The following is a 15426-nucleotide window of genomic DNA, read 5'->3' as shown; positions in this document are numbered from 1 at the left end:
TTCTACACTCACACACTCAAACGCACACACACACACCCACACCCACCCCCACCCCCACACACACACACACACACACACACACACACACACACACACACACACACACACACACACACACACACTCTGCCACACGCATTCTTAAGCTCAATATAAATGAACCCTATCAGCACAACATTCATGTTAGTGTTTCTCAGTCACACACACCTGCCCTTTATCTTATGAACTGCAGCAAACCAAAAAAATGTGTGTATATTGATGTGTGTGCGTAACTCACCGATGATGCCACTGTCTCTGCTTTCCAGTGTGGAGGTTGGGCTGCTGACAGCCTGTCCTGGAGCTCCGGTCGGGAGAGTGGAGCAGGGACTACAGGCTGGTGGAGATGCTGTGCTGCTTGTCAGAGTGGAGCACGGACTCATCCTGCCGCTCACCCCCACTCCCTGAAAGCACAACATATAACTTTCACTGACTCTACCAGAGATGGAAAGTAATTAGTTACAAATACTTACTTAAGTAGATTAATTACTGTACTTAAGTAGATTTTTCTGGTATCAGTACTTTATTCACTGTTTATTTTTCTGACAACTTGTTACTTTTACTCATTACATTTTTACACAAATATCTGTACTTTCTACTTCTTACATTCTCATACCAGGCATGTTACTTTAGTTTTAATGATCAATATTTTCTCTTTTCATTGAGCACCTTTCTTAGTCCATCAACCTATTTCTTGTCATTGCGTGGCTTTTACAATCTACCACTAGAGTATAATTTCTTGACTCTCACACATCACAGATGTAGGCTAGTTTACGAAACTAACAATGAGCAGGCAGAAGGCAGCAAGGAGTATGGGGTTAAAGTGAATGAGACAGAGGACGTTAGCGATGTAAAACACAAGCAAAGAAACGATGATGATGATCAGGAATGTTACCGTTTTCAGTCATGTTTACATGACTGTCTCATCCATGTTAACCCCATACTTCCTGCTGCCTTTTGCCTGCTCATTGCGGCTCATTACTGCTCTTCTGTGCAGGTATATCATCAGATCATCATCATAGTTTCTCTGCTTATGTTTTTTTATGGTGGATGTTCAGCCTGGATACATTAATTAGGTAACAACATTTGAAATTCTTTTGTATAATTATATGATGTGAGGTCCAGTCACCAGTGTGACACTTAAACAGGTAGCAGTAATGGCTACTTTTACTTAAGTACATGTCAGAGCCCAAACCTCTTTACTTTAACTTGAGTGAAAAAGTGTAGTCAATGCTTTACCTTTTAACAGAGTTTTTAAAACATGAGTATCTGTACTTCTGCTTGAGTGTACTTTTGCCATCTCTGGACTCTACATGTTAGCATGAAGCCAACCCTAACTCCATCAGCTCAGGAGACTGTGATAAAAGCATTAAGGCTACAAGTTCTTAACCTCGTGGCATTGTCTCAGATCATAACAGGGTCACTATTTAAAATATTTGTAATAAATAAATAAATAATCATATTAATATTAAAATTATTGGAAATTTCATTAGTGTTTATTCATTTCAGATTCTCTTACATCATGTCCGGCATGCTGTCACGAGAATTAAAGCAATTATTTTAATGCGAATTAAGCACATTTTCAAATAAACCTCTTCATATCAACACGGTTCTTGTTTAACTGGTGATTTTTTATTTGTTTTGCTATTTGGTCCTTTTCTCTATTGTTCCCTCTAATTTACAGCATTTACTATTGTCTGATTTCTGAAGAAAAGATGTAGGAAGTCCTACATTAGTCTGGAGCTGATTCTAAGCATACTGTATAAGTGCTTTCTCGGTTAATGACACCCCCATTACTACATGATAAAAGCATTAAAAAATACAAAAGCAAAATGAAACAAAAACATCCAGAGAAAAAAACAAACCAAAACAAACCAACATGATATCTAAGCACCCGGTACAAAGTAATATTTTAAATTGCGGTAAATTAATTTGAATTTGAAACCGAATTTATTCAAACGAATATCGAATATACATGAGCGCAATGAAAAGAAAAGACTGCGCATTAAGTTCAAAAGCTATTCTTATGCCTTCTACAGATGATTGTGTGATTTCAGTAAGCTTATTAGATCATTACAAATCATAATGTGCAACATGGGTTTCATAAGTTGTGCATGTCATTTATGTAGATAGTATGATGAATCTTAGAGTACTATGCAAGTAAGTATTGAAGAATAAAACGTTACCAGCTTGCCAGAAACAAATAAAGCAATGTAAATCATGCTTTGGCAATTGTGGCTTTTATGTACCATCCCCAGCCACTCTCAGTGCCGGTCCCAAGCCCGGATAAATTGGGGAGGGTTGCGTTAGGAAGGGCATCCAGCGTAAAACATGTGCCAAATCAAACGTGCGGAGGATCTGCTGTGGCGACCCCTAACGGGAGAAGCCGAAAAGAAAGTTTATGTGTACAAAAAAGAGGATGTGGTGGAGTAGGAGAATATGGACCCGGTTATCTCAAGGCAAAAAATGCCTCTTTGGGATACAAATTTTGCCAAGGAAACTTGAGGTCACATACATAAACATAAGCCTACATGTTTAGTCAAACTAAATATTAGTTTTTATGTTATTTTGTATTTATCAGTTTAAAAGATTTTATTTCCTGTATTAGATTTTCAATGGGTCACAAAGTTTATATACACTGTATTTGGTGCCAATGCCTTTTACTTTAACTGTCCAACACAAAAGCTCCTCGCAATACTAATCTATTTGCCTTTTACTCCTCACAGAACTGGTGTCACCCAGTAATACTTTTGCTTTGCAGCCTTTATGCCATTTGAAAGTATATTTTCTTGCTAAAATATCCAGTTGTGACCAATTAAACATTTCTTGGCTAATGTCTTGAAGTGTCTTCTATTTCTAAACCTAATGCTGCCATTAAGGATTAAAAGCTTCACCCTTCTCTTTCCATACATAGTACTGATCATTATAGACAAACTGCTCAAATCTTTTTATCTAATTAGAGAGAGAGAGCACATCTTACAAACCGCTTGTGATTTTTTATCAACTCTGGCTTGCTCATTAGAGATAAATTGATAGGGAAACATTCACTCAATCTACTTATTTCTGTAAAGCTGTTTAGTGACATTTACTACTTGTAAAAGCACTGAACAAATAACATTTTAATTAACTGAATTTACAGAGACAGTGAATTTGCAGTGTATGTGAACTTCTGAGCCATTAAAAATCTGACATAGTGCCTTAAATAAAGCCAAATCTGTTTATTTGTTTTGTCAGAAAGTGAATTAAAAGTGCCAGATTAAGCAAAATATAAAAAATAAAACAGCAAAATATAAAAAATAAAACATCAATAAATACATGTAATATACTGTATATATATATATATATATATATATATATATATATATATATATATATATATATATATATATATATATATATATATATACACACACACACAGTATCTCACAAAAGTGACTACACCTTTCACATTTCTGCAACCTCTAAAGCACTGTTAGCAGCACTCATGCGCCTATTTTCATGACGCACAGCACGAGGACTAAACTTCTTGCGAGGCCTGTTCCAAGTGAAACCCTTCTTGGAAAACCTCTGTAAGGCCCTGGCCACTGTTCTGTACCTCAGTTTCAGGGTGTTACCGATCTTCTGATAGCCTCGGCCATCTTTGTAGAGATCTTCAGAGAGTTCTTTGCCATGTTGAACATCCAGTGGTCAGTATGAGAGAATTGTACTCAAAGCATCACATTTTAACTACGCTAATATAAGATACATAAATTTTAGTATGGTCCTGTCAAGCAGACAAAAACATGAACATGATGAATAGGACATGTGGCTTTGCATGGTTACAAGACATACAGCTGTTATCACTTAGGGTGTACTCACTTTTGTTGCCAGTTGTTTAGACAATACTGGCTGTATGTTGAGTTATATTCAGAGGACAGTAAATCTGTACTGCTATACAATCTGAAAAAAATATATTCAAGTTTCATTTCTATAGTATTGTCCCTTGAGAACATGAGGTGTACTCACTTTTGTGAGATACTGTGTGTGTGTGTGTGTGTGTGTGTGTGTGTGTGTATATATATATATATATATATATATATATACACACACACACATGAACATTTAATTTACAAACTTTTGCGTAAACAAACAAACCTGTTCTCAAAGTGAAATTCGGAGTTCGGAGTTGAAAAAATTCAAAAACGGAGAACAGTCAATGCTAGCTAGTAGTCGACCGTAACGAATCTACATTATGCGCACTGGACTAAAGCGAATGCATTTTTAAAGTCAAATTTTTGTATTTTAGTATAATTTAGTATATTTTATTGTTTATTTGATAGTATTTATAGCTCTTACATCATTAGGAGATATGCGTAGTCAATAACGAACATAGTAACAACTTACGAACAAATTCATGGTACGAACAGCCCATAAGACATAAGACATTTTTAGGTAGGCTTTGTGCCCATCAGACCATGGTGCACATTTTAGAAACCATTCATGCAGAAACACAGATAATTAAAATTTTAAGAAATTAAATAAAATGTCAACAAGGACATTATTAAAGATCAATATTTTGCCAGACCCAGAAACTGAGAGGTTTCTAATAAAACAAAAAAACACACAGAGTGCTTTTCTTTGGATGATTAAGAGAAGGAGAGAAAAAAGGAAAAGAGAATGAGAGCGAGAAAAAGAGGGAGCACGAGTTCTGGCTCTGGCTCTGTACAGCCCATTCAGACTAAACGGCTGTCACACACTGTGACAGGGCTTGCTCTGTTCCTCCATCTTGGCTCAGTTTTTCCCTTCAGCCTATTCATTCCCTGGAGTCACTGACTGTCACGGAAATAATTATTTATATAGCACCTTTCATTTCCAATAAAAATCAGGAGGTGCTTTACATGGAAGCACAAAACAATCCAAGTGACAATTGAGGAAAATGAACAGACCAGAAATCATAAATCAATGAAACTACAAAAATATTTACTTAGGGATTTATGAGCATTTCATGAAGATTTACTACTGAAATTTGTGAACAATAATATTCAGCTCTCAGAGTAAAGAGCCTGATCAGGGAGCACTAAATCCAGTGTCACATCATCCATCAGTATTATCAGTATGATGTGACAATATCAGGTTGAAATGATTTTTTTTACTTGTTAAAAACATATATGAAAAGTCATTTAAGGCCAATATTAAAAGCAAAACCGTTAAGGAATTGTATCGTCTTTTGAAAGTTTTTAAAACCCTATTTTTATTACCACATGGAGGATATCAGGGCTCACATAGTCTTAATGAAAGAAATGACTGATCATAAGAACTGCATTTATTTTTTACAAACTCCATTTTATAAACAATAATTAATTAAAGGGAGAGGTAAGTACGTATTAGATAAAAAATAGCCTTAGAATGTGGACACGTCGCAATTCTTCAACATTTCGCATCGGTGTGAACAAAAATGCTTTAATTCTTTTTCACAGGATGCATCACGGAATAAACAGTAAGAGCTGGATCAAGTGCTATTTTATAAGCTATTTATTTTTATTTCCATACAACAAGAATCCTTGACTGTTTTTGTGGATGAAAGACAAGTGGTTGTGTTTAAACGTGTAAAAAGAAAAAAACATGCCACAGACTACTTGTATGCTACTCATCTGGCAACCTTGCACATGTGAACTATGCACAGGTGAATTGTAAAATCAAAACAAAAATACTGGTGGAATTTGACAACTCTGGACTGAACTTAAATACAATGAAACAAAACAAGTAAAAACATTTCAATGAAATCACCATGTTAGCTCTGTTTCTTCCTCATATGCCTATAGTGTCTCTCGATGTGATGTGATGTGATGCGAAACAAAGTGGCTTACCTGCGCGTCCTCGGCCTCCTCCATGCTGTAGTGCAGCTCCGGAGGGCCCTCGCTCATTTTGTCTCCGAGCAGGAAGCCAAGGCGAGTCATCAACGTGTTGGCAGCCTCATCTACTGAAGGAGGGGGGCCGAGCTCCTCACCAACTGCCCCTGATAGAGGGAGAGGCAGAACAAGAGTATAAGTGACATAAAATGATGATCCAGAGACTCCATTAAGCAACATTTAGACTGGTGCACCAAGTTTGTCTCTCATTAGGTATTCGTCAGCTTCATGATAGTACGTCACAGTAGAAACAGCTCAGTAGCACAAAACATATAAAATAAAAAAGTAATAAGACAATGAGAAGAAGGTTTATATTTATATATCAGTATATCACATACGTGGGGTGACCCCAAATAGTGAAAGATTCAATGCTTCAATAGGAAGAGTCTTCGCAGAGGTGTTATAAAATGAGGATCATTCTGTTTTTGCCATTTTGGTTATATGGGGGTGTTTAATGTCTGATTTCCAGTAGAACTACCGTTAAGTTAATATAAAACACAAGTACAGTAATGCTGTAAATAAATATCATATTTAAATCAGTAAATAAAAATGTGAACAGAAAGAAGCTTTTAATAAATATATTTAATATGCGTGAATTAATCCAACCTTTCCATGATCCATGACTGACACGGAATAATTTTGGTGGCAGGGATTTAAATATTTAACAATGATTGAGATATATTGAGATATAATGAGATATTCTGATTTCATTCTGTAAATTAATATTTAATTGTTTCTAATTGATGCTCTGTACTTACGATCTACATACTGTACATACACACCAGTATATATCATTGAGTGTGTGCCCAAAGATGTTATAATTGCTGAATACACACACACACACACACACACACACACACACACACACACACACACACACACACTGACGCATTTCCTTAAATATGAGAGGTACAGAAGGATAGTGTACAAACAGTGAGAATATCAGATTTCTGCATTTCGGTAATCTCTACAACACAACCATAAGGAAAGAGATAGTGTGAGAGACATACAGAGGAAATGAAGGAGAACACACCTGTTCTGAGAAATGCCATTCCACCAACTCCCTAATTCATCCAAAACCAACAGTGTGTATCAATCAAACACTGCACACAAGCACAGGCTCTGCCACAACTCCTGATTAGCTGTCACAAAGTGGGTTGAGCGATTATAAAGACTGTAAATCTCTGTGTATCACTCTGGGTGTGTGTGAGGTGATGGTCGACACACCCAACTCCCACAAGGACACGCCCAGAACAATCTCTCACTCCCAATTCTACATTGACCTCATCCCCGGAGATGAAGTGAAGTAGGATCTGAACCTTGTGATACAATTTAAGATTTAGGCACATAAGATGAAGCACATTATGTAGGGTTAGGGTTAGGGTTAGGGTTAGGGTTAGACATAATTCAATTTGACTAAGTGAAGCAAATAAAAAGACTAATTTTAAAGAATTTATAGTGGAGTGTTCAATAAAAATGTTACAAAAATATTTTTACTAACCACCTTCACTATATGAGCAAAGTATTAGAGCTCCTGACTTTTTGAGCAATACTGTATGTGGTTACCCAAAGTGTTTCTGTACCACAAAGTTGAAAGCACACAATTGTATAGGATGTCTCTGCATTTGGTAGCATTATATTTTCACTTGAACTAGGAGACTAAAAACATTGTTCTAGCATTACAATGCCCGTGTGCAAAAAGCCAACTTAAATAATATGGTTTACATGCGTGAAGGATCTTAAATGGCCTGAAAAAGATCTTAATTAGCACAAATCTCCACAACCACACTACAAAGTCTAGAGGAACATTTTCTCAGAAGAGTGGAGGTCATTTCAACAGCATGTGTGGAATGTGATGTTCAAAAATCACATATACTGTAAGTCTTATGATCAGGTGTTTACAAGCTTTTGTCCATACAGTATATGTCTATTGCAAAAATCTTTTAAAACTAAATTAATGAATCAATACCAATATCAATAATATGACTAATTATTTGGATTCAGTTTGTTGTTTGCTAGTTAGATTAAAGTGATTGCCCTTTATTGCTAGACATTACTACAAATAAACATTTGCTTCTGTTCCTGTTTGTCTTAAAAACATCCTGTTTTTTACAGGTTATTTTAACATGTTGTAGCATCAAATCTCTCCTTTTTTAATGCAAATGTCTCCAGTCATATTGTTTGTTTCTAGTCTCATGAGCTGCCTTCATATAAATCATTTATTTACATGCATATGATTGGATAAGCTCCATGGGCTGCTGGTATTTAAATGGAGCATTTGCTACAAGGAGGATCTGCTATGATTAGAAAAGCACATCTCTGACACACCCCTTGATTTTGTCTGTTGAACTATTTTGCTGGGTCTGCATCTGGCCTTTGTTATAAATCGATGTAAAGATTTTTCCTTTAAATCTTGGAAAAATATGGACGTTATTATCCAACTTATCCGCCTACATTACAGCACACTCGGTTGGTCGCCCTTTCATTCCAAGAAGCAGCCAAGCGGCCCTCGCCTCATGACTGCCTGGTGCATTGCGAGTGTATATGTAAGTGATAGTTCCTTTAACAAATGGTCCTAAACAAAACAGAGATACTAACAACAAAGAGCTTCAAGCTGTTCCGCAGTCACACCCACTGCATCCTATATGTGTTCGGATGTGTACTGTGTGTGCCTGAGAGCAGATCAGTTCAAATGATATGAGCCTATATGTGTAATCCTATCAGTACTCAGGTCCTGAGGCATTTAAGTAGCATTAGGTAGAGTACGTTTTATTACGGTGTGTTTAGGACTGAATATAATACAGTCTCAACCTTAAAGTCTTCTAAATAAATATCTACGTGTATTAATAGTAATCATACTGAATATAGCACTGCTGAGACTGACTGGGCGGAAGGTGTTGATGAATTGTTTATAACAAAGGTTCTGGCTGTAATTCAAAGGACAGTTTTATATGCATATTTTATGGGTTCTACAGAAACAGCATTCATAATCGAAAAATAAAAAACCCAGTGTTTTGAATAAATAAAGAGATTGAAAATTTTGTTTTGTGATTTTTTTTTTTTAAAAGGAGACTCCAAAGTCATTGGTTTCTTACAGGTGGATAAAGGTCATTCAGCATTCCAGCTTCTAAATAAAATAGCATCTTTGATAATTTAAAAAGGGAGGGCACTGTTTAATTAGTAGTAATGACTGTATAGCTGTTGTAAAATTTGTGATAATTATTTGAACCATAATCAAATAATAACTTTTTCATTTAGGGCCAGGTATGTTTGGACAGCTTTTTTTGCCTCAATAAATGATATTATCATTTAAAAAGTGCATTTTGTATGTTTTCTGGTTATCTTTGTGTACTATTACAATTTACTTGATGAATCTTAATCGTTTAAGTGTGACAAATATACAAAAAAATTTTTCACTGCAATGTACATATATAGTGCTGGTTTCCTATGCTTGCATATAAAGTCTTGCTTGTTTGTTACCTGTTATACCAAAGACATACAGTACAAGGCATTCCTTGATTCAGCTTTCCTTTGTTCTGTCCCTGAAAGACTATTGTAAATGTTAATTTCTAAATGTCTGCTTTCAGACCAATCCAATTTCTTTTGAGCCTCATGGGAAGTTATTACAATTTTTTCTTTATTTATAATGTTTATTAGAATACACAGGTGTACATATGTCTGCTTAATTTTATATATACACTGATCAGACAGAACACTATCACCACCTAATATCGTGTTGGTCCCATTTTTGCTGCCAAAACAGTCTGGACCCGCTGAGCATTAACACCATTAACTTCTTCAGCAATTTGAGCAGTAGCTCATCTGTTGGATCGGACCACACGGACCAGCCTTGGCCACCCATGACCCATGAGCTGCAGTTTTGGAGATGCTCTGACCCAGTCATCTAGCAATCACGATTTGGCCCTTGTCAAAATCATTCAGATACTTACGCTTGCCCATTTTCCCTGCTTCTAACACATCAACATTGAGAACAAAATGTTCACTTGCTGCCTAATATATCCCACACACTAACAGGTGTCATGATGAAGAGACAATCAGTGTTATTCACTCACCGGTTATAATGTTATAATGTCATAATGTTATGCCTGATCTGTGTATATATCATTAAATAAAATAAAGCAGACAAAGAACACTGTATATTCTATTTTGCATTTAGGTTTGTTGATTTACAGTGTGCAGAATGCTGGTACTGGTTACTAGCTTATTAGTGAACAATCTTATCATTTTATGTAGTACATTTACATTTACAATTTACATTTGTGGCATTTAGCAGAAAACAGAACTGTTTATTTATTTAACTTTTATAGACTCTTTTTCATTACAATGTGTATATTAGGAGTGTTGTGCAATCAATTTATCAGTTCATTAGGTCTATCCCTATCAGTTTAGGGCTTTTTTTGTTATTTCAACTCAAAGTTGGGCATGATCATGGTCCCTACAATGCTGCCTTAAAAAAGAATTCTCTCTGACAGTTCATTTTAGCAGTTTTTAGTTGTTTATTTTATAAAAATCTGGTCACGTTTTTTTTTCACAAATAATTCACAAATAATTCAAAAGTTTCTATTTTTTATTTTTTTAAACCAATTCCCACCTTCCAGTTAGAGCCCCTTCTTTAACATGAACAACCAGGGAGGGTAAATCACAGGTCAGAATGTGATGTAAAGCACATAGAGAAAAGCACTTTTCAGGCAATTCAACATGCATAAGCTCACACCCATAATTGGCAGTTGTGACTGAAAAAGGAGAGACAGTATTCCATCCCTCCCCCCATAAAAAAATTCCCAATTACAATATTTGGATGATATGAGTAATTTTGTGTTGTGCCACTCAAAAGGCGTTCTATTTCCCAAATTATATATACTATATATATATATATATATATATATATATATATATATATATATATATATATATATATATATATATATAAGCAGCCTAATGTCCAGCAGCACAGTCCTGTGTAGACTAATGCAAAGTAAAAGAATACATGCTGTAAATGCATAAAGCATTAAGGATAATGCAAGTTGTATCACAAGCTTTATCTCTGATTTCTCATTTACTTCAATACGTATTGCGGATTCCAGTCTGATTTATATCTCAACCAAAAAAATCTAAAAAATCTCTTTATGTGTCTGAAATGGCTCATTCCATTTTTTTCTTTTGTCCCTTATTACATTTCCTTTGTCATTTTTTTTGTTCATTTATTTTTTTGTTAGAACAAACTATTTTATGAAACAATTTATGACATATTTGAGATATATTCTAAATCTTACACTAGTAATACACACACCTGGATGTGAGGATGTGTTCATTACCGATTGCAGTTTCCACCCTGTTTATGCTTCTTTCAGAAAATTATCTCTTAATATTGGGCTTTAGGCTCGTTAACTAATAAAGCCCAGACAATGAGCATTAATCACATCATGTCTTTCACTCTGATACACAGCTCAGGCTCCCCTCAGACTTCCTCATCTTTACTTAATGCTCTTGACAGTGAACATTTCGTATGTCAACTGTAATTATTTTTAGCACCGCTAATGGGGGTTTAAAGCAGGAAATGAGTGTTAAATGCAATTGCACATTACTAACAAGAAAATTCTAGCAGGCAATGAGAAAATACAAAAAAAACCCTCAAAAAAAAAGGACAGAAAACCCAAGAATATTTCAGTGAAACAGCATAAATAATAGACAGAGATCTGAGCACAGTCCACAGCTCTGCATCTCTTGTTTGGGTTCCAAAAACCACCAGAGTCCGCAACCTATGAAACCATCCTAATACTAATGATTTGTAAATCGATTGTTGAAATTTTAACTAGATTAAATGAGTGCAAATTTAAAGTAACGGGCAAGTGCTTCCTCTATGCTTTGTGATTCTGTGTTTCTCCTTCAGTAAATAGGCTTTCAATAATAAAAGCGAGCGTAAATGCTACAGCTTAGACAAAGATGGTATCTAGAAGAGTGATGTCAGTAGTAATTTCTTATATATTCAAAATTATAAAGTAAAATAGTAAAATACATAGTAACAAATAATAATAATTATAATAATAAAATACTAATACAATAAATAATACAATTTGTAATCTTTGAAAACCATTACTTTCAATGTTTTAGGAAAAAATAAACTTAAAACATTATATTTTTTTTATAAGTATATATTATACTTAAAAAATCATAAACAATAAACCAGTGGTAGAGACTTCTGTGTGACTTTTCCTGGCAAATACACATTGGCTATATGTTTGCTACTTAACAGAACTTATAAATACACTGAATTTTTTCATTGTACCCTGTGATGGGCTTTAGACCCTTTACATTGTCCTTGACAGCCAGCCAGCCAGCCAGCCAGACAGCCAGATACTATTTATCAAGCATATAAATATATACATCTCCCTGCTGGTCTAGTGGTTATTATTCAGCGCTCTCAACGCCGTGGCCCGGGTTCGAGCCCCGGTCAGGGAACCAACCCCAACCATTAGGGTTGCACAAGCCAGTGCACTCCTAGTGCCAGTCCCAAGCCCGGATAAATGGGGAGGGTTGCGTTAGGAAAGGCATCCAGCGTAAAAAATAAACCATGTGCCAAATCAAACATGCGGATCTCGAATACGGATGATCCGCTGTGGCGACTCCTAATGGGAGAAGCCGAAAGAAAGATTATATGAATATATATCAATGTGAATTTCACTAATCATTATAATTATCCTCACCAAATATGTTTGCTATTCAGAAGAGTTTATACGGTAGATACACTGAATGTCTTCACTGTGCCCTGTGACAGACTTCTCACTTAGGGAGTATCTCCACCTTGCTCTCAGTGCCCCAGAGAGCCTGCTCAGGACAAAGCACTTACAAAGATAAATATTAAAATGATAAAAGACATGTGATGATTAGAACTGTGCACTAGGGAGAGTGGTACACACACTGTGATGTATAATATCTCCTCTTGCCTGATCTTTGCAAAACAGACAGCATGTACTATATTAGAACAGTGAGAGATTGTTTAGTTGATTAGCTCTGGCACAAGCTGGCTTCATTAGCAGTAACTTTTTAGTACAAATCCTTAACTTCTAAAGCTGCCGTCTAGACGCTAATGCAGTACTGCAGTTTATTATTAATAAACTCTGTGTTAAAGCCCATATTACCTCTAAACAATAGAAAAATAATCACAAAACAAGATTCATATTCTTTTTTGTATTATTCCTTCGCTTCTTCTACCACTGTTTTTACTCATTCCTTTGCATTTGCAGCATCATGATGAAAAATGCTGAAAAATATGGCTGTTGGAGAACAAAGTGCATGTCTACACATACATTTACTTGTGTGTAATGTTTGCATTGCAGATAGATTGTGTGAATCAGAAATGCACACCACTAAAGAAAAAAGTCAACCTAAACATTTTAGGCTGGTTCTAATGTTTTTGTGTTTCGAACATATAGTTTTAGAAGATTTTCCTAAAACATATACATATACAGTATAATAAACCCTAACCCTATTATACAGAGATACTGTATAAGATGAATGGACAGACAAACAGACAGACAGACAAACGAATGGACGGATAGATAGATAGATAGATAGATAGATAGATAGATAGATAGATAGATAGATAGATAGATAGATAGATAGATAGATAGATAGATAGATAGATAGATAGATAGATAGATAGATAGATAGATAGATAGATAGATAGATAGATGTGTCTCTATGGGGAAAAGAATGATAAATATGTACTTAAATATGTACAAAAAAGAATAATAATAATCAACATCCTCATCATCCTCATCATCATCATTATCATCACCCCTCTCACCAGTACACAAACGGCCCGAGGGATGTTTTGTGTCAGCGCATTGAGACGAGTCCATGTATAGACCTCAGTGCCTACGCTCTGTTCTCAAATACACTCCATTACAGGATAAGAACAAACACACACACATAACTGCCCACACTCTTGCATTAAGGCATATGCACACACACACACACACACACACACACACAAAACATGTTTTCACTCACACATATATAGATGCACCATGTATATACTATATATGGACAGAAAAACAGGAGTGTGATGTATAATGCTTTCTCATCTAAAATGAACAGCATACACAGGTGTGAGAAAGAGAAGTTGTAATGCAGCCAAACACACATACACACACACACACACACACACACACACACACACACACACACACACACACACACACACACACACACAGAGCTCATCCCTCTCAGCTTGGCTTGTGAAGGCAGCTAGAGAAATTACTGAACATCGTTCCATATGGACATGTCACTGAAATGACCTGCGCTCCCCCTTGCGCGAAAGAAATATGAGGAGAAAGCACAAACACCCGCACTCTCTCCAGCTCTCTCTCTCTCTCCCTCTCTCTCTTTCCATGCCTCCTGTCATCCTCACATTTCTGCACCACAAGAAAGGAAGACAGATGGTTGCTATGGCAACAGGCCGTGTTCTGGGAAGAGGGAGGGTGCTGTTTCCTGTTGCTGGATTGTCTGTGTGTGAGTGCTTGTGTATGCGAGAGAGAGAGAGAGAGAGAGAGAGAGAGAGAGAGAGAGAGAGAGAGAGAGAGAGAAAGAGGATAGAGAAAGAGAGAGAGAGAGACAGAGAGAGAGAGAGAGAGAGAGAGCGAGACAGAGAGAGAGAGAGAGAGAGAGAGAGAGAGAGAGAGAGAGAGAGAGAGAGAGAGAGAGTGGGTGGTTGTTGTGTGTGTGAGAGAGAGAGAGAGAGAGAGAGAGAGAGAGAGAGAGAGAGAGAGAGAGAGAGATCATGCCAAACCCAGTGTGAGTGGATATCAGGTGGGACATCAGCACTGAGACACACAAGCATGACACAAAAATGACAGAGCTCAGAGAGGAAGAACAAGAGATAAAGAGTAAGAAAGAAAGAAAGAAAGAAAGAAAGAAAGAAAGAAAGAAAGAAAGAAAGAAAGAAAGAAAGAAAGAAAGAAAGAAAGAAAGAAAGAAAGAAAGAAAGAAAGAAAGAAAGAAAGAAAGAAAGAAAGAAAGAAAGAAGAAAAAAACTGTATGATTAAAAGATAATGAAACTTAAGAAAGTTTATAAAAAGTAAATGATAATAAGACCTTTTGCAGACCTCTATAGATGAGGTTCTGAGTGTATGTGAGAGATTTTGAGATTTTAGGAGGGATTTTGAAAGAGAAAGAGAGAGAGAGAGAGAGAGAGAGAGAGAGAGAGAGAGAGAGAGAGAGAGAGAGAGAGACCTTTTCAGAGAGCTAGAACATAAGAGAAAGAAAGAAAGAAAGAAAGAAAGAAAGAAAGAAAGAAAGAAAGAAAGAAAGAAAGAAAGAAAGAAAGAAAGAAAGAAAGGCACTAGACAAAAAGAAAGGAAGTACAAGACAAAAATAGAAAGATGACATAAAGAGAGTAGGTGAAACAGAAAAAAAGAGGGAGGCAATAAAAATGCTGAAAAAAGCAGAAAGTGCGACAGCGAGTGGGAGAGGAGTGGGAGAG

At 36.0% G+C, this 15426-nt stretch overlaps 2 protein-coding genes across 17 annotated transcripts in view; one reads left to right on the top strand and one right to left on the bottom strand.

Moving 5' to 3' along the window:
- g6pc3 (glucose-6-phosphatase catalytic subunit 3) overlaps positions 1-15426 on the top strand; it is a 269889-nt gene that overhangs the window by 53975 nt on the left and 200488 nt on the right. The gene's annotated exons all lie outside the window — the stretch shown is intronic.
- tanc2b (tetratricopeptide repeat, ankyrin repeat and coiled-coil containing 2b) overlaps positions 1-15426 on the bottom strand; it is a 188437-nt gene that overhangs the window by 45865 nt on the left and 127146 nt on the right. For all 16 annotated transcript variants that reach the window (XM_083555684.1, XM_083555676.1, XM_083555691.1 and 13 more), the window contains 2 exons: positions 5880-6028; positions 275-437 (listed from right to left, as the gene is read on the bottom strand). In XM_083555684.1, coding sequence (XP_083411810.1) covers positions 275-437; positions 5880-6028 — 312 coding nt within the window. The remainder of the gene's footprint in view (positions 1-274; positions 438-5879; positions 6029-15426) is intronic.

Source organism: Silurus aristotelis (genome assembly GCF_946808225.1).
Source record: "Silurus aristotelis genome assembly, chromosome: 12".
NCBI lineage: Eukaryota > Metazoa > Chordata > Actinopteri > Siluriformes > Siluridae > Silurus > Silurus aristotelis.
This window is presented reverse-complemented; position numbering and strand designations above follow the sequence as displayed.